The sequence below is a fragment of the Neolamprologus multifasciatus genome, chromosome 23 (assembly GCF_963576455.1).
Source record: "Neolamprologus multifasciatus chromosome 23, fNeoMul1.2, whole genome shotgun sequence".
Lineage (NCBI taxonomy): Eukaryota > Metazoa > Chordata > Actinopteri > Cichliformes > Cichlidae > Neolamprologus > Neolamprologus multifasciatus.
The window spans coordinates 13,178,499-13,202,481 of NC_140460.1; the positions used below are offsets into that span (position 1 = coordinate 13,178,499).

Sequence of the window (23,983 nt, forward strand, 5' to 3'; positions counted from 1 at the left end):
TCTATGCTAATGGCTTACCAAGCTGAGAGAGAAGAGGACATGACAACTAAACCAGATACCACAGTGTGGGAAGAAATCTGTGTTATAACTGACCACGTCCTCCGCCTCCACAAGGTAGCCATACAGGCTACTGGGAGAGCCATGGGCCTCATGGTTCTTCAGGAGCGAGCACGCTGGCTCGGGCTCACCAACCTGACTGCCAAGGAAAAAGAGGAACTCCTCGACACCCCTGTCGTCCCTCAAGGTCTCTTCGGTGTGGCTGTTACATCCATGCAGAAGAGATGTGAGGAGAAAAAGAGAGACGATGAGGCTCTGAAACTCTGCCTGCCGAGGAGGGCCCAGCACGCCACCCCAGCAGCACCGCGCCAGTCATTCGCGGAGGCAGCGTCTCACCCGGTCCCCGCTTTCAGGATTCCCAAGGTGCCTAAGCCCGTTTACTCTCGTGCTCTGGGCGAGTCAGCCAGTTTTCTCCTGGAGGAAATTTCCACCTTGAGAGACAAAGGAGCTATAAGAGTTGTCCCTCCTGAGTAACGCAGGCAGCCCCCGAGGCGGCCGGGACCCCTAAGAATCCATGGACTCGGAAGCAGTCTCCCCAGGCCAGACCTCAAGCGGTCCCTCCTCCTCCCCCCACTGCCGCGACCGTGAGGAGGAAGAAGCGGCCGGCCTGACAGCTTCTCCTCTAGGCGGGAGCAAACCCAGTTTCCCCCTTCATGGGCCGCCCTGCCGCCTCCCAGCTCCGTTCCAGAGCAAGTTCAACGGGACATGTTCCACACAGAGTGCTTAACTCGGGCCGGCGTTCCTGTCACCGGACCCGCCAGAGGGAAAGAGAACCTAAGTTCACAGTATTGTTTCACTGGCACTTATTTCGTGCATTCTGTATTTAAAAAGCCCCGACACGCGCATCCAGGCATTTTGCCGAGGGCGCTGTCAAGTGTTGCAAAACACATGAAAAGAAAAAAAAAAAAAAAATGTTGAAAAACAGAGCAACGTCTGCCATAACGCAGCCCGTGGAGACTCGCGTTTCCACGGCTGTGATGATGCAGATGAGCTTGTCACCTCGCTCGCCTGTGACAGAGGTGACGGGACGCCGAAATGGCGTTTGCGCTGCGTCCACATGGGGGCGCCAAAACGCCATCTTCGGTGGAGTGGCCAGTGAGCCCTCTGTCTCTCCACATGAAGAGCTGGGCCACCTGCACTCAGTGCATGGGTGCTGAGGACATTGGAATAGGGCTACAGGCTGCAATTCAGTGTCGCTCCACCACATTTCAAAGAAATCGTTTACTCTCGTGCTCTGGGCGAGTCAGCCAGTTTTCTCCTGGAGGAAATTTCCACCTTGAGAGACAAAGGAGCTATAAGAGTTGTCCCTCCTGAGGAAATGCACAGCGGGCAGTGGCCCCGCTCATGGAAAAGAGCGCTGGGTGGACTCGCAGGGACTGGACCCTCACCGAGACGGCCACCGTCGCGTGAGAGTCTCTGCAGACTGTTCACTCGCTCTCCATGAGTGGAAGAGGCCAGGTTTCTTGTTTCAGGGTGTTGCCATGGGGGCAGTTTCAGCCAGGAAGGTGATTTCCACAGATGCCTCTCTTTCGGGCTTGGGGGGCCACCCACGAGGGCAGAACAGTGAATGGGGAATGGGGCCCTCACATGCGCTCCACCCGCATAAACTGTCTGGAACTGCTGGCGGTTCATCTGACGCTAAAACACTTTCTCCCTTGGCTGAGGGGTCATCATGTTTTAGTGAGGTCGGACAATTCCACCGTTGTGGCCTACATCAACAGACAGGGGGGTCTGGGGTCCCCCAAGCTACACACACTGGCACACAGACTGATAGTCTGGAGCAGTGTCCACCTGCTGTCACTGAGAGCTGTTCACGTGCCGGGGATCTTGAATTTTGGAGCAGATCTTCTCTCCAGGGGCAACCCACTGTATGGGGACTGGAAGCTTCACCCAGAGGTGGTGAAGCAGATCTGGCTGCGATTCGGTCAGGCGACCGTGGACGTTTATGCATCCAGGGAGAATGCCTCCCTGTTTTACTCGCTGCATGATCAGAGAGCTCCACTCGGGGTGGATGCTCTAGCTCACGAGTGGCCGAGAACCCTCCTCTATACTTTTCCCCCAGTGACCCTCATCTCTCCAACTCTGGCCAGAGTGAGGGAGAGAAGTCACTATATGATTCTGATAGCCCTGCACTGGCCAGGGAAGCACTGGCTGGCGGAGATTTTTCAGCAGCTGTGCGGCCCACCTTGGCCGTTACCACTACGCAGAGACCTCCTGTCTCAGGCACAGGGGGAAATATTCCACCCAGAGAGGCTAGCTCTATGGGCTTGGCCCGTGACTGGTTTAACCTGAACACGGTGGGGCTCCCTCATACTGTTATCGACACTATTCAGTGTTCTAGAGCATCGTCTACTAGGACGCTATATGAGCACAAGTGGCGTGTGTTTGAAAGCTGGTGCTTAGAATCACAGGCCATCCCTTTTCAGTGCTCTGTGGCTGTGATTCTGTCATTTCTTCAGGCCCTGATTGATAAGGGTAAAGCCTTCTCCACCATCAAGGTGTATTTGGCAGCAATTTCAGCCTGCCATATTGGTTTTGAGGGAAAGACTGTTGGCCAGCATCCCTTAATATGCCGTTTCATGAAGGGTGCACGGCATAAATTGCCTACGTCTAGGCCGTTGGCTCCATCGTGGGACCTTCCCACAGTATTGGCTGCGCTCGCCTGTTGCCCATTTGAACCCCTGGAACAGGTTGAGTTAAAATTTCTGTCCTTGAAGACGGCTCTATTAATTGCTTTAACTTCTGCTAAACGTGTGGGAGAGATCCACGCTCTCTCAGTGCATCAGTCATGCATTCAGTTCTCCACGGATAATACGAGGGTCAGTATGCGGCTCAACCCTGCCTTTGTCCCGAAGGTTGTCGGCACATGTTCCCCTATAGAACTGCCGGCCTTTTGCCCACCGCCTCTCTCCTCAGAGGAGCAACAGTGGCTGCATACCTTGTGTCCAGTCCGTGCTCTGCGCATTTACATGGACCGAACCCAGAGTGTCAGACAAAGTGACCAGCTGTTCGTGTCCTGGGCTAAACCACATATGGGAAAGCCTGCGTCTAAACAGCGCCTCTCCCATTGGATAGTAGGAGCAATTGCCCTGGCCTATACTAGCAGAGGCCTTCAGCCCCCTGCTGGCTTACGTGCGCATTCCACTAGAGGTCTGGCAACCTCATGGGCTCTCTTTAGGGGAGTTTCTATTCAGGAGGTGTGTGCAGCTGCATGCTGGACCTCACCTCATACATTTGCTAGGTTTTACAGGTTAGATGTGACAGCGCCTAACCTAGCACATTCAGTCCTCAGTGCAGGTTCTTCCCGGGTGGGGGCCTCTCCCCTGTGAAGTGCTGTTGGGGACAGTTGTCTTCTTAACAGGCATGTCTGGCAATCCGGGAGTCAGTATTTCTCCCATAGTGAGACACGAAACGAATGCTATGAAAGAGAACTTAAGGTTATGTATATAACCCCGGTTCTCTGAGCAGCATGAGTGAGTGAGTGTCTCACCAGACCGCCCTCCTTGCTATGGAAGCGAGGAAGAAGTGGGCTTGTTTTGAATGACATCTGACGCTATGTCAGCCTATTATATAGGGAGGCACTGGCCCCTCCTGACATGGGCGTCACCTAGCCAGCCTGTAAGGGCTGGCGTAATGGTATTTGAGCTTCTGATGAGGTCACGCAGGAGGCGTTCCCATAGTGAGACACTCACTCATGCAACTCAGAGAACCGGGGTTATATACATAACCTTAAGTTTCTGTCATTAAAAGTGAAGTCAGGCTGTAGCTTGATTGACTGCAGGTAAGGCTGTTCGATATAACGATATATATCTGATGACAATATAAAATCGTCTATGTTTCATTTTACGCTATCGTTTGTTTCGTGGTGTCGCAAAATAAACTCTTTACAGCAATATTTTTTCATCGTTTTGATGGTCACTGTAGTGGCAATATTAATTTCTTAAAGTTCTCTCTTTCTCTTATATTTAATATAACCACACTACTGAAGGAAAAGCGGCTGTTTTTATGCGTTGTGGTTAGCAACAACGACGGTCACACCATCGCGTGTCCGCTTGTTTATGTTCCACATAAACCTTTCACAATAAAGCTCAAGATCCTGTTGAGACTTTTCAAAATAAACTGAATCACGTGAAAGAGCAGATTATTTACGGATGAGAAGTAAAAAAGAGCCGCCAGGTGCTAAAAAATAAACCTTAGACTCAAACGTTAGAACAGGCTTTTCCCCGCAGCACGCCGTGTAATAAATACTCACAAAGAAAACGGCGGCCGTTACAACTTATGTCTAAAAATGTATCGTTTCATGCATCGGTTAAAACACTCGACTCCAGCTACATGACGCGCAGCTGGAAACACTTCCCGCAAGTCGAGATTCACAGAATTTACAGAAAATGTTACATTTTTGTGATTTATATCGTTATCGGACGATAGAATTCTTATATCGGAATATGAGATTTTGGTCATATCGCACAGCCCTAACTGCAGGTTGACTCTAGAAGTAGCTGTGTGTAGTCAAGAGACTACTATAAGGCAAGACTCTGCTGTGATCTAGAAGAAATTAACACCACGAATTACTGGACTGTTTGCTTTTGTTGTGTTTATGTATATGTTGAAAGTGCATGTATGTCATGTGACTACAGTGCTTAAAGTATCCACACTTTACCTGCTTCACATTTTGTCCAGTGTGGACAGGCACATGTGGAAACGGGACGACAGTGTTATTTTGTTTTTTCTTATATAGTAACTTTGAATCCCTTTTGGAATAAGGCTGTAACGTGACAGAACAAGTGAACACTGTATACTGTCTGTAATTGTTGTAGAGTCTTTATGCTACAATATGAAACGCATTGAGATGACAGACTTCATGAATTGGTGCTTTGTGTCTGATCGTCTATTTCAGGTTTGAGTGGTTCATTATATACAGTCTGTGGAGGTCTGTGGTCTTGGTCTTTATAAACACTCGAGGTTTCACTGATACTTCCCCAAACCCTCATGCTTTCTACTCAGGTGAAAGGATAAGGTCACATGTTATATAAGGACTTTTATTTTTAGAGCTGCTGAACTCAGAGCCTGCCTTGGCTAGGGTCTTAAAAAAGAAAACTTCCCTGTGTTTTTTTTTTTTCCCTTTTTTTCCTTGTTCCATATTCTACAGCTTCTTTTATGTCCTAAAGGCAAAGGTGTAGCAGGGTCTTACTATTCCAGTCACACAAAGACCTACACAGACCTGTACCAGACATCTGTCCAGGGGTGCTTAGCAAAGACTGTTTCAACCCACAGGAACGCGTGACACAACACGCAGTGTGGAGGTCTGCAGCCTGGGATTACGTCACCTTTTTTTAATGATATTATTGCCTTAGAATAGTTTAGAAAATTCCCATGACAGTGTCAAAGAGTTAACAGGTTAACATCTTTATTCCACATCTTAGAGAAATCTATAAAGAACTGGAAACTGTTTACTGACTCAAATAATTTAACCTTTTTTTAAAATTCACCGTAGTTTCTTGGATATTAGTTATTTGTTGGGAAAATATTTTATCGTTATCTCTAGGGATGTTTGATATAACGATATATATCGGATGACGATATAAAAGTCTATCGTTTCATTTTACGCTATCGTTTGTCACAAAATAAACTGTTTATGGCAATATTTTTTTATTGTTTTGATGGTCACTGTAGTGGCGATATTAATTTCTTAAAGTTCTCTCTTTCTCTTATATTTAATATAACCACACTATGGACGGACAAGCGGCTGTTTTTATGCGTTGTGGTTAGCAACAACGACGGTCACACCATCGCGTGTCCGCTTGTTTATGTTCCACATAAACCTTTCACAATAAAGCTCAGGATCGTGTTGAGACTTTTCAAAATAAACGGAATCACATGAAAGAGTATGCAGAGTATTTATGGATGAGAAGCATAAAAGAGCCGTCAGGTGCTAAAAAATAAACCTTAGACTCAAACGTTAGAACAGGCTTTTCCCCGCAGCACGCCGTGTAATAAATACTCACAAAGAAAACGGCGGCCGTTACAACTTATGTCTAAAAATGTATAGTTTCATGCATCGGTTAAAACACTCGACTCCAGCTACACGACGCGCAGCTGGAAACACTTCAGGCAAGTCAAGCTGCTCGAGATTCACAGAATTTACAGACAATGTTAAATTTTTGTGATTTATATCGTTATCGGGACGATAGAATTCTTATATCGGGATATGAGATTTTGATCATATCGCACAGCCCTAGTTATCTCCAGTTATCGCATTTACATACAGAGTTTTCAAACTATTTGACGTTTGTCTTTCTTTAAACTCTGTTTATCAGTTCCGGTTTTTCCTTGTTTGATAACTTTCTTTACCATAATCCAGTCTGAATCCGATCTGTGCTGGCATCTCTGTAATCGTGATATTTTGATTTCAAAGAAATCCTCTTCCCATTCAAATGTTTGAATCCAGATAAAAAACTGGATAATGTTAGCAGATCTTTTACGATTCTGTAATTCCATTTACTTTTTGCACAACCAGATTTCAGGATTTTAATCCTGCCAGATTATATTTCAGCAACTGGGCCCTGAGATTTACTAAAGCATTAAAACCTGCAGTTCCTCCAACATCCACCAGAGGCTTCAGAAAGGACCCACATTTTAAAAACGTCCAACTTTACAGTAGAAATAAACATGTTTTTATTCTGCTACAAAAAAAATGTGTCCCCTCTTTTATAAAAACAGACAGATACATTCATCTTTATACTGGAGTGAGGTAGTCACTGGGTGTGGCCACTTTGATTGGCAGACTGGTGGCTGGATGCTAGGATTCATCTTTGGTGCCTTTTCTTTAGTGCAAACTCTCTGACAGATGATGTGAAAGGAAGAGAAAAACACACACAAATGCAATCATTTCATTCCACTTATTATAATTCGCTAATATTTTAGAGTCATAATAGTCCTTGACATTAGCTGGTTAACACAGAATTTCCGCATCTGTACACAGATGGCATCGACTTCTCACCAAAGATGAAAAACAAACTAAAAATGTTATAATGAGCCTCTAAATACACTGAATTTACTATGTGTGGGAAGCACGAGTAGTAAGTGAATAAATCGAGTCGTAACTGTGTCAGTAGATGTTGGCATATCGTGGACTGCGTGTGTATCCTGCAACAGTGTTTACCACACTTTATACAAGCTTTCCTATTACGGCACATTCCTTCACCGCATCATTTGCTCAGAAGTGTAAAAGTGCTCTGAAGTGCTTTCGTTTTCATGGACCGAATCAGCTGGTGCAGCAAACTGTCTTGGATCCCCTTCAGTAAGAGCATGCTGTCATGTTGTGCGAGTAATAAATTTCTTTCACGTGCCTGCTTAGTGGCTCCCTCCTGTTCATTAAAGGCATCTCAACACGGCTTCGTAAAAATGGCTCTCCCGCTGAAATGATCCTCCTACGCCGAATGAGGACTTGTTAACTGCAGCAGACAAATGAAGATGAGCCCACCCCCCAAACCTCGTTTTGGCATGTTTTCTTGCTGACATGTAATCTTATCCTTTGGAGAATTCTGAGTTACAGTATGATTAATTGTATTGATTTTCCATCGTGCATCCCGTGCTGAGTCCTGCACACAGTGCTGGGTGCACAAGTTTTTCCGCTTACTTAAAATTCAGTTGCTCACAAAAACAGATCATACCGCCTAGTGTCCCAGTTGAGCAGCTTTAATTACCAGGGTTTGCACGTTGTTTGCGTGCACACTTTGGTTCCCCATTGGACAAAAGCAGCCAATTAGAGCGCAGCAGGCACCGGGCCTTCTCATAACCCAGAATGTCCATAATAGCTCCATTCAGGGGATGAGGGAGTTGTTCAGTGTCATTCTAATAACAGGACACGTGGAGGTGACAGACTGTAGACATTTGGAGATGAAAGTGTGCCTGCAGACTCCTGTTTAGTAGTTGCACTGTGAAACTACATTTATTATTTATTCACACAATAAATAATTAATTTCAGCAATAAAAAAGGGTGTGTCAATCCCTGTCAGTAGATCCCAGATTTAGATCTGAAAACAGCTGAAATCAAGGAAACGGTAAAGTCAAAATAAACACATGTGTGGTGTCTGCAGTAAAGCAGGTATATTGGACTCTCGTGGTGAAAACGAGGCAGAGTCACTGTCATTTTAATAGTTGGTGTACGTTCCAGCCTTCGGCTGTAGTCGTGCAAGGTTGTGTTTCGTTTTTTTGGGTGGCAGTCGTAGAGATAAAGAGCTTGGAGTACGGTCAAAATGAGTCCGTTGAGGTGATTGTGGGTTCATGTAAGGATGCTGCTCAGAAGCCTCCCTTTTTTCAGGTACTCCCAACTGGAGGAGACACTGAGGTAGATCCGTATCCCATTGGGTAGATTATATCTCTGGGAATGTCTCAGTGTCTTCCAGGAGGAACTGGAAACTGTTGCTGAGGAGATGGACATCAAGAAAAGCAGCTTAGTCTTCTGCCAACGTGGCCCAACTTCAGAAAAGCGGACGATAACGGATGTTCAGTCAACTAACTTGCAGACATTTAGATGATCACCTGTCACCTCACTGGTCTATACTCATGTGGTAGCCCAGAAACATCGATTTCTTTATAATATATATAGAACTAATCAAAACTAATCATCATCGTCGTCGTCGTCGTCGTCATCATCATCATCATCATCATCATCATCAACTTTATTTATAAAGCACTTTAAAAACAACCACAGCTGACACAAAGTGCTGTACATTGGAACTGTAAAATAAAATTACATAAGATATAAGTAAAAACCAAATAAAATAAGAGTGAAATCATTAAATAACTACTTCAATTAAAAGAGAAACTAAGTCTCGCTGAGGTTAAAAGCCAAGGAATAAAAGTGGGTTTTAAGACGTGATTTAAAAGTGGACAGTGAAGGGGCCTCTCTAACGTGCATGGGCAAATTATTCCATAATTTTGGAGCCACAATAGAGAAGGCCCTGTCCCCTCTGAGCTCCCTCCTGGATCTCGGTACCTCCAGGAGCAGCTGGTCAGCTGACCTGAGAGACCGACAGGGTATGTGGGGATGAAGAAGCTCAGAGAGGTAAGGCGGGTAAGACTGTGAAGGCATTTAAAAACAAACATAAGAAGTTTAAAATTAACTCTAAAAGACACAGGCAGCCAGTGCAGAGAGGCTAGCACGGGGGTTATATGCTCTCTTTTTCGAGTTCCTGTTAGGAGTCGTGCAGCCGCATTTTGAACCAGCTGCAGACGTGAGAGCAATGACTGACTGACCCCCACATAAAGTGACTTACAGTAGTCCAGGCGGGAAGAAATAAAAGCATGGATCACTGTTTCAAGATGCTGCCTCGAAAGAAAAGATTTTACTCTTGCCAGTCGCCTTAAATGATAAAAACTGGACTTCACCACTGCTCTGATTTGGTTGTCCAATTTAAAATCACTGTCCAACTTAAAACCAAGGTCAGTAACAACAGGTTTAAAATAGACTTCCAGGGATCCTAAAACAACAGAGGAGGACTCACAGGGACCACTGGGTCCAAACACCAACACTTCTGTTTTCTTTTCATTAAAATTTAAAAAGTTTAGAGCCAACCAAGCTTTAATTTCATCTAGACATGTCAAGAGAGGTTTTATGGAGATGCCATCCTTGTGTTTTAGTGGCAAATAAATTTGGCAGTCATCGGCATAACAATGAAATGAGATCCCATGCCTTCTAAGGATAGAACCCAGAGGCAATAGATACAGTGAAAAGAGCAGTGGCCCTAAAATTGAGCCCTGTGGGACGCCGCATGACAGAGGAGCAGAAGACGATTCGTAACCGAGAAGGCTGACCGAGAAAGTTCTATTTGACAAATAAGACCTAAACCAATTAAGTGCAGTGCTACCAATACCCACTACATCATGTAATCGAGAAATTAGAATATTGTGGTCTACGGTGTCAAAGGCAGCAGTTAGGTCAAGCAAGACAAGAACAACATGGTTACCAGAATCACATGCCAGAAGGATGTCATTAAAAACCCTTAATAATGCAGATTCTGTGCTGTGAAGGGTTTTAAAACCTGATTGAAAAACCTCAAAGATGCCATTATCATCTATAAAATCTTTCAGTTGACTAAAAACAATTTTCTCTAAAACCTTGGAGACTAAGGCAGCTTGGAAATAGGACTATAGTTCGCTAAAACTATGTGATCAAGGCCAGTTTCTTAAGCAGTGGCTGCACTACTGCATGTTTGAAATTTGCAGGAACCATACCAGAAGACAGACTGACTGTTAATAATTTCAAGGACATACTGTCGTATACTAGGAAAAATTTCTTTAAAGAATTGTGGAGGGACAGGATCCCGTGGGAACCTGTGGGCTTAATATGGCGAACCACATCCTCTAAAGTGGAGAGCGTCACAAGCTCAAACTGAGTGAAAACAGCAGCGCAAGGGACAAAGACAGAGGGGTCAGATTCAGGAGCTGTGATAAGAGCCCTGGTGGTGACAACCTTTTCAATAAAAAAGTTCAGAAAATCATTGCAAATCTCAGGAGAAACTTCCAAACAGACATTCAATGGAGTATTAAGAACAGTGTCAATGGTCCTAAATAACACACGTGGGTTATGACAGTTGGAAGAAATAATATTTGCAAAATATTCCCTTTTTGCCTCTTTAACAGTGTTCTGGTAGTGATGCCAGCAGTCTTTGAGAATTTGAAATGATACATGCAGTTTATCCTTTTTCCATCTCCGTTCTGCTCGACGACATTCCCTCTTAACAGCACGACTGCTCTCATTAAACCAAGGCTCAGGTTTAGCCTTAGGCTGCCTGGTTTTTAAAGGAGCCACAGAGTCCATGATTTTTTTGACAACAAGAATAAAACCAGGAATTTAGCTCTTCTGTATCAGAGGAAACAAAGTCAGAAGGGCCGCCGAGCTGATTAAAAGCAGCAGAAAACTGCGCGGCAGTGGCGGGGTTAATAACCCGACAGCACCGAGTAGCAGCGCCAGATTTAACTGCGGTATATGTCAAACCAACGTTGAATAACACAGGCATATGATCTGAGAGTGCACAGTCACAAATCTCCAAGTTAGTGACAGGCAGACCATATGACAGAACAAGGTCCAGTGTGTGTCCGTGCTCATGTGTAGGGCCAGGCACGGACTGTAGCAGGCTAAAAGAGTCAATAAGGCTTAAAAAGTCCTTTACCAGTGGCTTATCGGGACAACATACATGTATATTAAAATCTCCAACAATAAGAACACTATCATAGTTGGGCATAATCCCAGCTAAAAAATCAGAAAAGTCGTTTATGAAGTTCTTATTGTATTTCGGGGGGCGATAGATGACAGCGCAGAAAATCGGGTTTGTACGACTCACCTCAAACGAGGTAAGTTCAAAGCTGGAGAACGAAGGCTGTAGAAAACACTGCTTACATTTAAAATCCTTTTTGTAAACAGTCACTGTGCCTCCACCTCTGCCTGACGTCCGTGGCGAGTTAAAATAGCAACAATCCACAGGTAAAAGTTCAGATAGAGCACTGGACTCACCAACACTCAGCCACGTCTCAGTCACACACAGAAAATCCAGATCACGGGAACTGAAGAAGTCCCGAAGAATAAAAGTTTTGTTTAAAAGTGGTCAATCAATCACAGTCGCATTAGATATTGGTTTGCAGGAGTATCTAAGCAAAGAGTTGGAGTCCTCCTTGACACAAAGCTCCTCCCCTCACTAACAACTGACAGCTAATGTTCACAACACTGAGCTAACTTGTGGAATTTCAGGAAGTCAGTAAAGCTCCTGTTTCAGTAATACTGGGGTATTGCACAGTTATCATAAATGCTAACCTGCCTGATTGCCACAAGCCCAGCTTCAGAGATTCCTAAGCTTAGATAAATGGAGCGGGAGCATCAGGAAGGCCATCAGGCATAAAATCTCTTGCTAGTTCAAACATGTGGATCCATCCGCTGTAGATATGAGGGCACAAAAGTACTTTTATCCGATAGCCACACTAGCCGTCTGTTTAGGGGTCACTAAGGTAGCAGCTAGCAACTGTGGCTAATAATAAAATGATGACATTAAATTGGGAGCGAGGCTGCAAACACTGTGCTTCCTGCCCATCTGTAACAGTGTAATAGAAATTGTTAATTTAACAGTTGTTTGTTTCCAAAGTCACAAATAATTTTGCGTTAGTAACTTTGATCAGACTACATCAGACAGATTGAAATGCATATATATATTTGCACTACCTTTTAGATTCTGAAAGTATTTGTTTCATAGAGATCTAATAGTTTTGTTAAAGTATATATTTTACAGTATCGATCTATGGCGTTGGTATCTGACAGAAAACAGCCTGTTTGTGTTTACAGTGGTCGGAGACGAGGTGAGCATTAAAATCATGTTGTCAGGCTTGACACAGCCGGGCTTCTTGTTGCAACCATATATGGTGCTATTTAAGGCACTTCAGCTTTGGCTTTACTCTTCAAAAACAGCTCTGTCTATCTTTTATATACAGTCTGTGACACAAACTGTATATAAAAGACAGGGGAAAAAATGCACCTCGGTTTTCTGACTGGAAACCGAAACATGATGTGAATTTCCACCTGTGTCTGCGAGCCTGTCTGCTCCCAGCAGCTGTTCATCAGAAAGGCAGAACTCACGCTGTGTTTTTGGTTTAGTTTTTTCCCTCCACAGCCAAAGAGAAAATAGACTGTTGGTGTAATTGTAACGTCTTCATAACACAACTCGCTTTTAGCGGTGAATAAAAGCACTTCGTTTCGATTATTTCCTGACTTTTCGAGCTGGAACTGTTCGATCGCTGCCAGTTTTGTGCTAATTTGTTCCTTTCAGTAAAAATAATTTTGCGTGGCGGTGCATGTGAGGCTGTGCCTGCCAAGCTGTTGTGTTATTAGTGAGATTTCATGGCTGGCAATCAGAGTGTTGGCTGGTGCATCTGTGTCAGGAGACCCATAAGGCCAATCTGTTTGTGCGCCGCTCCCCTGCCAGAAAGATGGCCGAGGTGTTGCCAGAGAGGCGCTCCAGCAAGACGCTTTGAAACATCTTAGATAACTTCGAATGTTCAGTCGTTTTTAAATCATTTGGGCAGAAAATTGAAATAGATTAATTATATTTGCGAACGCCGTAACCCAGATGCCGCTTAGTGAGCAATATGATGGCTTTACGTTGAGGTGTAGCATGCATGGTTAATTTAGGTGTGAGGACAGATGGCTTCTTGGATGAAGTCTTTTGTAATTTGGAACTAATGCTGAACCACTCATGCAAATTCCCCCAAAGCGAGAAAATCCCATCTCCGTTTACTTCTGTCTTTGCTGTTTTTTAAGGAAACTCCAAAGGGAAACGTCAGAAAAAGATTGTCTGCAGGACCCAGCACTACCTGAATCTGTACGCTGCAGATGGACTTCGCACGCTGTGCATAGCAAAAAAGGTATGCAAGCACGGATCTGCAAACCTGAACAACTGCCCTCTGTCATTAAACTGCTTTAAAAGGGGGACGGAGGTGGTGTGTCTCAGTGGCTTCTTGACAGGATGTGTTTGCAGCCCGGCTAGGATGATCACATGGACCAGCCCTTCCACAAGTGACATTCTTCGTGACTCAGCTGCAATCTGTGCCACTTTCCCAGGCTGTTAATTTATGCTCTCACAAGCTGGGCTCATTATATTCCTGCCTGTGCAGCGCCATCACCAAAGCAAAGCGATAAAACACCTTGTCAAGGTCTCACATTCTGTTATGGAGGATCCTTTTCTGCCATAAAGGCGAATGAGGAGTTCAGTTTTATCCCAGCAAGCTGACACATGAGTGTGTGTGTGTGTGTGTGTGTGTGTGTGTGTGTGTGTAAACGTTTGTGTGTGTAAACGTTTGTGTGTGTAAACGTTTGTGTGTGTAAACGTTTGTGTTTGTGTGTCAGATTCTGAGCAAAGAGGAGTACGCCTGCTGGCTGCAGCGGCACTTGGCGGCTGAGACGGCCATTCAGGGAAGGGAGGAGCTGCTCTTTGAGTCGGCCCTGCGGCTGGAGACGAACCTCCATCTTCTGGGTAGCTCTCAGTTACAGCTGAAACTGTTATTATGAATGCAATTACTCTAACGTTGGAGAGTTTGTCACAGACTTGCCTTCTCCTTCAGGAGCGACGGGCATTGAGGATCGGCTGCAGGACGGCGTGCCTGAAACTATAGCTTCCCTGCGGAAGGCGGGCCTACAGATATGGGTGCTGACGGGGGACAAACAGGAAACTGCTGTGAACATCGCGTACGCGTGCAAGCTGCTGGACCCCGAGGAGGAGCTCCTGACACTGAACGCTGACTCTCAGGTGAGCAGCAGCACCTGGGTTTTAATAAACTCTGGTTTCCTAAATGTGGAGCGCTTTCACACCTGCACGCTGTAATTGGATTCTTGCTCATTTCTCCCTTAGTACCATTTGTTTTGGCACATGTGACCAATGCCAGCTTTCCTAAAAGGTCTTCCTTGGTCACAAATAAACTCTGCAGCCACCGACTGCAAAGTGTACCCTATAGTCTTGAGCTAATCAAACAGCAGCAGATTCCTGTGTAGTAGCAGCTGGTGGACACATTGGTCATTGCTGTGTGAACAGTGGTGGTCTAAACAATCAGCGTGCCGCCCAAGATTAGAAAGGTGAAAACTGAAAAAGTGGCTGCAATCAACAACAGTCGCCAAATCACAACAACAGTCGCCTCAAGGTGCTTTATATTGTAAGGTAGACCCAACAATCATATGACCCCCTATGACCAATCACTTTGGCGACAGTGGGAAGGAAAAACTCCTTTTTACAGGAAGAAAACCTCCAGCAGAACCGAGCAACCATGTGCCGCGACCGGTTTGGGGTGAGAGAGAAACTCCTCTGTCATGTGAGCATCTCAAGCTCCTGCAGTGATGAGTCACTGAAATGCCGGTAAAGACCGACCCCGGTCGTCTTTGCCTAACAACGTTTCAGAGGACGGAGTCTCAAGCCATTTGGATTCTTATTCACAGTCTAAATGTTTTTCTACAAAAGTGATCGGCTGCCTGAAGAGAATAACTGATTGCACAACTTACTGCATTCATTTTGCATTGCTCAAGAACATCGCCTGTGAAATTGCCAGCAAATAATTAGATTTATTATCAGATTTAATTCATTTATCCCAAAAATTGCAAATTGTATCTTGCAGCATCCAAACACTGAACATAAGATTTAACAAAACAGCATAAATAAAGTATAATTACAGGGGGGAAAAAAGAGCTCAATAGGCAACAAGCTGAGTGTACTGTTGTAGAATAAAGTTGGCTCATAAAGCAAACTAAAACTTGCTGAATGCATTAAAATATCTGCTCTAAACCCGACCGACCCGACGACAGGCAGGAGATCTTTATATTAGTTGCCTAAGTTTTAGCACAAACTGACAGCAGAATGGGTGAAAAACGGCCCACAGAATACAGCACAGAAAAAATGTGCTGGCTGCGATTCTCCTGTGGTGACGAGTCGGGTGGAAATGTACGACATGTGTCAAATCAACCTTCGGCTCTGCTGGTGGGATGACAAACAGCTAGTTTTGCGTTGGCATCATAGATTGTGTGTAAAGCGTTAGCACAGCGATAGCATGCTGCTGTTGTAGAGCTTTGTTGTCAGACTCACAGCTGTGTGTTGTTGTTTTCTAGACCGAGCACAGGTTGATCTTTAGTGTCGCGTTCTTGTCCCTCTGGAATAAATCAGAAGAAATCCTCATTCCAAAAGATGGAGCTCGCTCATGTTTGTGTCTGATCTGACCCATCCTACATGATGTTTCTACTACAGACGTTTACTGTGTTTACAGTAAAGACTTACACATGATTTAAATTTGTATTTGATCTTAAAGTATCCAAGCTCTAGAGCTCCGGAGATTGTTGCCGCTGAATTAACATGCCGTCCTGACGCTGAACTTCTCTGTGAAACAGGAGGCGTGCGCACTGCTGCTGGAGGAGAGTTTACACTACATCCAGGCCAAATTCCTCTGCAGCCATCAAGGCCCAACCACCAAGAGCTTCAACACGAACTTCTCGCCCTTTGACATCTACTCCTCTTCATCTCCGTCCTCCCAGTCCACTCCCTTCTTGGTGCACCGGCTGGGCCTGGTGATAGACGGGCGGACCTTGGCCTACGCCCTGGATAAGAGTTTGGAGGATAAGTTTCTGGCCGTTGCACGGAGCTGCCGTTCCGTGCTGTGCTGCCGGTCCACGCCGCTGCAGAAGAGCATGGTGGTCAAACTGGTGCGGAACAAGCTGAAGGTCATGACTCTGGCCATAGGTAAGGAGCGGGTGAGCATATTCAGACACAGATGTGCCTGATTTTTCTAATCCCGTCACAAGCTCACTGCTGGACTTAAAAACAACTGACCTCACCCGAAGTAAAAACTAAACATTTGTCCTATCTCATGCTTGCATGTGTTTATAGTTGCAGACATAAAAACGAGGCCTGTTAGGCTCTAACGTTGTGTTTAAGCATTCCTTAGCTTTGAACGGCTTCAACTGTGAGCTGTAGTCTTCAACCTTCAGGCTATCCCCAGCATGTAAGATCCCAGCAGCGTCCGGACAGATCAGAACGTGCCTGAGCTCTCAAGCACAGCTGCTAACCTGCTCGCAAGTTGTTCCCAAATATTAACGAGCTTGGATGAGGGATTTTTTTCTCAGCGTTGAAAGACATTTTTGGAACACACAGACTCTTCCAGACAAGTGTACAAGTGACTTTCCCCATCTTCATCTTACTCTTTAGCTGTTCTAACAAACGCATGAATGCCATATTTTAATTGCAGTGTGCACACCTGAACCTGCCAGCCCTGAACATTCACTTTATTTACTTTATTCATTGCATCTTTACCTCATCGTGCAGCAAACTGGCTGCTACACAGCTCCAGTGAAACTCCTGTATGTTCCTCCTGCTGTGATCTCCGTGTGAGCTGATTTTGAAATTTGCCTGAGATGGAGGTGCACCATTCATCATTCAGCCTCTGCTCTGAGTTATTCTTAGTATTTCTACACTTTCCCCTAATGAAGCTGCAGCAGCAAAGAAGGGACGCGAGGATGTCACTGTGACCTGCGTTGGTCTTTTCTCTGTTTTCCATTTATTTGGTCCAGCTGCGCTCAGGAGGAGCAGGTTTTATTTGCCAGCGGGGTGGGTTTTTTTTTTTCAGTCAGTGCTATGTTAGCTTTTGAGCTTTAATATCTTTCAGTACTTCAGTCTTATTATTCAGACGTGTCACGAGCTGGTACGGAGCCTTACACACATTATTTGTAATAATAATCAATTATGGCCTCCTCGGGCTATTCTAAGGTTTTAATGCAAGTATCTGACCAATAATATTGCTGCAATGGGGCTAATTATACTAACACACTGTCCAGTTCTGGTGAGAAAAATTCAGGAATTTAATTTCCTGAAGATTGAATTCAAAATCCTGCTCCTCACATACAAGGTCTTAAATAATCAGGCCCCATCTTATCTTAATGACCTTGTAGTACCATATCACCCTATTAGAGCACTTCGCTCCCACTCTGCAGGCCTACTTGTTGTTCCTAGAGTATTTGAAAGTAGAATGGGAGGGAGAGCCTTCAGTTTTCAGGCCCCTCTTCTGTGGAACCAGCTTCCAGTTTGGATTTGGGAGACAGACACTATCTCTACTTTTAAGATTAGGCTTAAAACTTTCCTTTTTGCTAAAGCATATAGTTAGGGCTGGACCAGGTGACCCTGAATCCTCCCTTAGTTATGCTGCAATAGACGTAGGCTGCCGGGGGATTCCCGTGATGCATTGAGTTTTTCCTTTCCAGTCACCTTTCTCACTCACTATGTATTAACAGACCTCTCTGCATTGAATCATATCTGTTATTAATCTCTGTCTCTCTTCCACAGCATGTCTTTTATCCTGTCTTCCTTCTCTCACCCCAACCGGTCGCAGCAGATGGCCGCCCCTCCCTGAGCCTGGTTCTGCCGGAGGTTTCTTCCTGTTAAAAGGGAGTTTTTCCTTCCCACTGTCGCCAAAGTGCTTGCTCATAGGGGGTCATATGATTGTTGGGTTTTTCTCTGTATCTATGAAGCGCCTTGAGGCGACTTTTGTTGTGATTTGGCGCTATATAAATAAAATTGAATTGAATTGAATTTGGATGTTGCTGATCACAATAACTTCTTCATGCTGTCCATCATCCATCACTTCTGGCTCCAGAAAAACTGATATGGCAGCAGCCAAAATGCACTCTGGTTATACTTTTCTGAAAAAGTCGTGATGGCACATTAATCACGTTGTTCCATCCCACTCACAAAAAAAATCCAGCCTTGTGAATTCTCGGTGAAAAAGGAAAAAAGGAAAAGAAATTCCAGCCAACTTCTATTTGAGTGCTTCTCACCACCTACCTTTCATTATCAGTCTGTGCTGCCACTGCGGTGCCATTGTGACAACAAAATCCTCCTCCTCTCCCACTCCACCACCTGTAGTGACAAAAAGAAGGGAAAACAAATTTATCCACACATCCGGAGACACCGCCTGTCGGCTGCCGCAGCAGGGAGGACTCCGCCTCACGGGAGGCCAAGCTGCAGAGGTGGCGAACGGCACCGCAAGCGCGCGGCTCGTATAACGGCTGAGGAGTCTGTGAAAGCTTCATGTTCCTCTCGCAAACACGGGGCACGCCGGCTTCTCCATCTTGTCGTCTTCACGCTCGATAAAGCCCCCCCCCCTCCTTATAAACTGATGTACCTCCTCCTTCTAACGGTCTATTTTCTCTCTTTCACTTCCCCACATTAATCACAGGAGATGGGGCCAATGACGTCAGCATGATCCAGGTCGCAGACGTGGGTGTGGGGATCTCAGGACAGGAAGGCATGCAGGTAAGGTGATGAATAGAGTGGCACATGGGGCGGAGAGGAGAGGTGGGTGATTTACGGTGGGCTGTAAAAAAGCAGCGCAGCCTGAGAGCTCCTGAGAGCGAGAAGAGGTGCAGATAAAAGATTGGGGAATTGGGAAGAGGGGGAGACACTAGCATTCTTTAGGGTTGTTAATGGCTTTTCATTACACTTAAGTGCGGTTTTTAGCCCACATCCATGACCATCCTCTAAATAGGATTGCCTGTGCTGTGCTGAGTCAGCAGGAAGGCCCTGTGTCCTGCAGAGAAGCAGCGCGGCGTGGACGCTCAGCTCCAAGGCCACAGCTGAGAGAGCATCGTCACGAAGAAAACCCTCCTCCCCTCCGCTCGTTTACCTGCAGCACCCTGCTCCAGAGCTGTGCTCTTATGATGGAGATTCCAAATTAACTTCCAGGGGAGGCTTTGCCGGTGTTGTGCCAAAAAGTGATTGTCTGCCAAAAACTGATTTCCGGTATTTGCCAAAAACTGATTGCTCGTATTTAAATTGCTATAAGTAACTTGTTGGGCTACAATATGTGAAACATATGTCAAATGCATCCCTCATGGATGACATAAAGTCATATTGAGTTACAAACAACATTCGTGTAACAAGGTAGAAGCCGCAATCAGTCTTTGGCAGTGACTTTTATATAACCTTTATTTATGCCATTAAAAAAATCTAATTAACATTAAAAATGTCTTTTGTAAGAAGTAGTTGGACAGCAGAAATGGCTCAAATATTACAATAGTTCTGTAAAAATATTTAAAGTGGGGATAAAGGACCGGATTGGTTATAATGTAAGTACAATAACACAGAGTTGTAAAGATACTTGAAAAAACAGATAATTTTTTAATTCCATATATAGCCCCTTTGTAAACCCTGTTCACCGAAGTCTATTTACCAACATACGTAAAGATATTACACATAAAAAATACACGCAAACATTGGAAATCAATTTTTGGCAGGCAATCACTTTTTGGCACAACACCGGCACGCTGCTGTGTAGCACATCTGCTAAAGCCTCAGTATCCTGTCTTTAACCAAGCCGCTGCATTAATTACCGTTAATCAAACTGCCGCTTAATGAGACAGCGGTCACTCTCGGGGACTCCGCCGCACACCACGTGCTGAGACGCTCTTTACTGCGCCCCAGGCCTGCACACGCTTCTGCATTATCATTAACGCACCATTCGTCTATTAGCGACGCGCTCCCTGTGTAGTCGTTAGGAGGGGTTATTGGAGCGCAGCAGAAGCGAGAGGCCTGCTGTTGTTTCTGTTGCTGACAGCCGAGAGGTGCCGTAAAGGGTTAGCGGCGGCGTTTATGATGTAAAAGCAGGGCTCAGTACTGGGAGTGTTTTACACAGTGATGGATGAGTTTGACAGCTTTCTGCCGCGCTAACGGTGAATCCCAAGAGGAGGCCAACTCGTTTACGAGTTATTGCTTTGGAAAGATTATACCCGCTAAAGATTCATTAAGAAGAGGCGAGAACAGTCAACGAGTAACTGCCTAATGTGTGCTCGTCTCGTGTACGTAGGAGAGAGGCGACAGGAGACTGAACGTTTGGTTCTTGTGGTGTTCTGCAGGCAGTGATGGCAAGCGATTTTGCCCTCCCACGTTTCCGGTATCTCCAGAAGCTCCTGCTGGTACACGGGCACTGGTGCTACTCCCGCCTGGCTAACATGATCCTCTATTTCTTCTACAAGAATGCAGTAAGGCCCCTCCCAGTGCACACAGATATGAGTCAGAAAGGATGAGGTGTTCTGCTTTTTCTCACTGCTTCCATCCCATTTGTTCCCTCAGATGTTTGTGGCGCTCATCTTCTGGTATCAGTTCTACTGTGGCTTCTCAGGTTCAGCCATGATTGACCAGTGGTATCTCATCTTCTTCAACCTGATGTTCTCTGCTTTCCCACAACTCATTACTGGCACTCTGGACAAAGACGTGTCAGCAGAGACTCTCCAACAACTACCTCAGCTCTACGTGAACGGCCAGAACTCCGAGGTGCGCTCCCTCCTAATGATCTGACAGCACATTTCAAATTTTTACTAACAAGAATGTGGGGGAAAAAAACAAAAACTGAAAAGTAGACCGGGTGTCTGTCTCCTGAATGCAAACTGGGAGCTGGTTCCACAGAAAGGCCTCCCATTCTACTTTTAAATACTCTTGGAGCCACAAATAAAACAGGAGTCTAAGAGCAAAGTTTTAGGATAATCTGGTAATGAGGTCTTTAAGATGTGATGTGGCCTGGTTGTTCTGGACTTCATAGGTAGGGAGAAGGATCTTCAGTGCTAATTCTGGATTTAACAGGGAGACAGTGAAAATAAGCAAATATGGGAGAAATATGAGCGCTGTATCTACACCCAGTTAATACTCCCTCTATAGCATATTAGATCAGCTGAAGGCTTTTTAGAGAGGTTTTACAAAAGTCTGATAAGAAGAAATTATAGTACACCAACCTAGAAGTGAAAAATGCATGAACTAGTTTTTCAGCATCACTCTAAGGCAGGATGTTTGTAGCTCCGTAGTGTAGTAAGTTTACACAAATGGCTAACACAAATTGCGGCTGTTTCAGGTGCTGAGTTATCTGTGAGCCAAACGCTCAGACTGCTCTAAACACTCAGTTCACACTACTACTGTTGACTCATATGAGAGAGCAAATGTCCCTACTGTAGTTATCTCTGTCATAGAAGCCCCACCTTCTGTTTGCGTGAGGCAGCCAATCAGAACGATGTTAGCTTAAAGGCAAGTTGGCTTGAAATGAGGGGTTCCAGTGAGCCCTAAACTCTTAATCATGCAAAGTTCTCCACGATTTAGAGTCTAAGAATTAAACTTGGTATTACCATGAGGGTTTTTTCCTCTCCCTGGCATAGACGTAAGACTTGACTCTTTGCTCCAGAGAAAACCCAGTTTGTCAGGCTTGACTCAAAAGTCAAGAATAAGTCGGAATTTATTTTGCATGCTGCATAAATACCATTCAGTTTAGAAATCCACATTTTTCCTAAATAAAATGAATTTATAAATTTTTTTTATAAAATGCCATGATTTCTGCCATTAACCTTTGATTTCTAGCATAAATTTTAGTGTAAAGGTTAAAACTGTTGCGCTTCTTCATTGTTTTGATGGGTCATTCATTTTATTTCTGACCCAGAATTAATCAGGACTAGTTACAGTGGGGCAAAAAAGTATTTAGTCAGCCACCGATTGTGCAAGTTCCCCCACTTAAAATGATGACAGAGGTCAGTAATTTGCACCAGAGGTACACTTCAACTGTGAGAGACAGAATGTGAAAAAAAAATCCATGAATTCACATGGTAGGATTTGTAAAGAATTTATTCGTAAATCAGGGTGGAAAATAAGTATTTGGTCACCTCAAACAAGGAAAATCCCTGGCTCTCACAGACCTGTAACGTCTTCTGTAAGAAGCTTTTCTGTCCCCCACTCGTTACCTGTATGAATGGCACCTGTTTGACCTCATCATCTGTATAAAAGACACCTGTCCACAGCCTCAACCAGTCAGACTCCAAACTCCGCCATGGCCAAGACCAAAGAGCTTTCGAAGGACACCAGGAAAAGAATTGTAGACCTGCACCAGACTGGGAAGAGTGAATCTACAATAGGCAAGCAGCTTGGTGTGAAAAAATCAACTGTGGGAGCAATCATCAGAAAATGGAAGACATACAAGACCACTGATAATCTCCCTCGATCTGGGGCTCCACGCAAGATCTCATCCCGTGGGGTCAAAATGATCATGAGAACGGTGAGCAAAGATCCCAGAACCACACGGGGGGACCTGGTGAATGACCTGCAGAGAGCTGGGACCAAAGTAACAAAGGTCACCATCAGTAACACACTACAACGGCAGGGAATCAAATCCCGCAGTGCCAGACGTGTTCCGCTGCTGAAGCCAGTGCATGTCCAGGCCCGTCTGAAGTTTGCCAGAGAGCACATGGATGATACAGCAGAGGATTGGGAGAATGTCATGTGGTCAGATGAAACCAAAGTAGAACTTTTTGTATAAAACTCAACTCGTCGTGTTTGGAGGAAGAAGAATACTGAGTTGCATCCCAAGAACACCATACCTACTGTGAAGCATGGGGGTGGAAACATCATGCATGGGGCTGTTTTTCTGCCAAGGGGACAGGACGACTGATCCGTGTTAAGGACAGAATGAATGGGGCCAAGTTCGTGAGATTTTGAGCCAAAACCGCCTTCATCAGTGAGAACTTTGAAGATGAAACAAGGCTGGGTCTTCCAACATGACAATGATCCAAAACACACCGCCCGGGCAACAAAGGGAGTGGCTCCGTAAGAAGCATTTGGAAGTCCTGGAGTGGCCTAGCCAGTCTCTAGACCTCAACCCCATAGAAAAATCTGTGGCGGGGAGTTGAAAGGTCCGTGTTGCTCGGCGACAGCCCCAAAAACATCACTGCTCTTGAGAAGATCTGCATGGGGGAATGGGCCAAAATACCAGCTACTGTGTGTGCAAACCTGGTAAAGACCTATAGTAAACGTTTGACCTCTGTCATTGCCAACAAAGGTTATGTTACAAAGTATTGAGTTGTATTTTTGTTATTGACCAAATACTTATTTTCCACCCTGATTTACGAATAAATTCTTTACAAATCCTACCATGTGAATTCATGGATTTTTTTTTCACATTCTGTCTCTCACAGTTGAAGTGTACCTCTGGTGCAAATTACTGACCTCTGTCATCATTTTAAGTGGGGGAACTTGCACAATCGGTGGCTGACTAAATACTTTTTTGCCCCACTGTAACTGCTTCTTGTATCAAATGTAGGTAATAGAGACATTTTTATGTGTGTTTTGAATATTTACATTGTTAACATTTTTCCTCTCTACAGTCACACTGATGCTGAGTGTCTGTGTTTATCCTGCAGGAATATAAGCCATATATGTTCTGGATGAACATGATTGATGCCTTCTACCAAAGTCTCGTCTGCTTCTTCATTCCTTACTTTGTAAGTGTCAATTCTGCCATTTGTCTTCACCAAGATATTAGAGTTTTACCTTTTTATTGGTTTGGGGTTTTTTAGTGTTGATTTTAATGTTTTATCCTCTTTACA

At 44.8% G+C, this 23,983-nt stretch overlaps 2 protein-coding genes across 2 annotated transcripts in view; both read left to right on the top strand.

Annotated features, from left to right (window-relative positions):
* Positions 1-23,983, top strand: part of atp10a (ATPase phospholipid transporting 10A) — a 56,815-nt gene that overhangs the window by 25,508 nt on the left and 7,324 nt on the right. The window contains 8 exon segments of the mRNA XM_085150785.1: positions 13,367-13,470; positions 13,952-14,078; positions 14,167-14,351; positions 15,971-16,319; positions 18,808-18,884; positions 20,483-20,608; positions 20,700-20,900; positions 23,798-23,878. Coding sequence (XP_085006911.1) covers positions 13,367-13,470; positions 13,952-14,078; positions 14,167-14,351; positions 15,971-16,319; positions 18,808-18,884; positions 20,483-20,608; positions 20,700-20,900; positions 23,798-23,878 — 1,250 coding nt within the window.
* LOC146491178 (uncharacterized) lies at positions 2,297-9,606 on the top strand. Its single transcript, XM_085150790.1, has one exon. It carries the CDS (start codon positions 2,319-2,321, stop codon positions 3,384-3,386), a length of 1,068 nt encoding a protein of 355 aa, XP_085006916.1. The 5' UTR covers positions 2,297-2,318; the 3' UTR covers positions 3,387-9,606.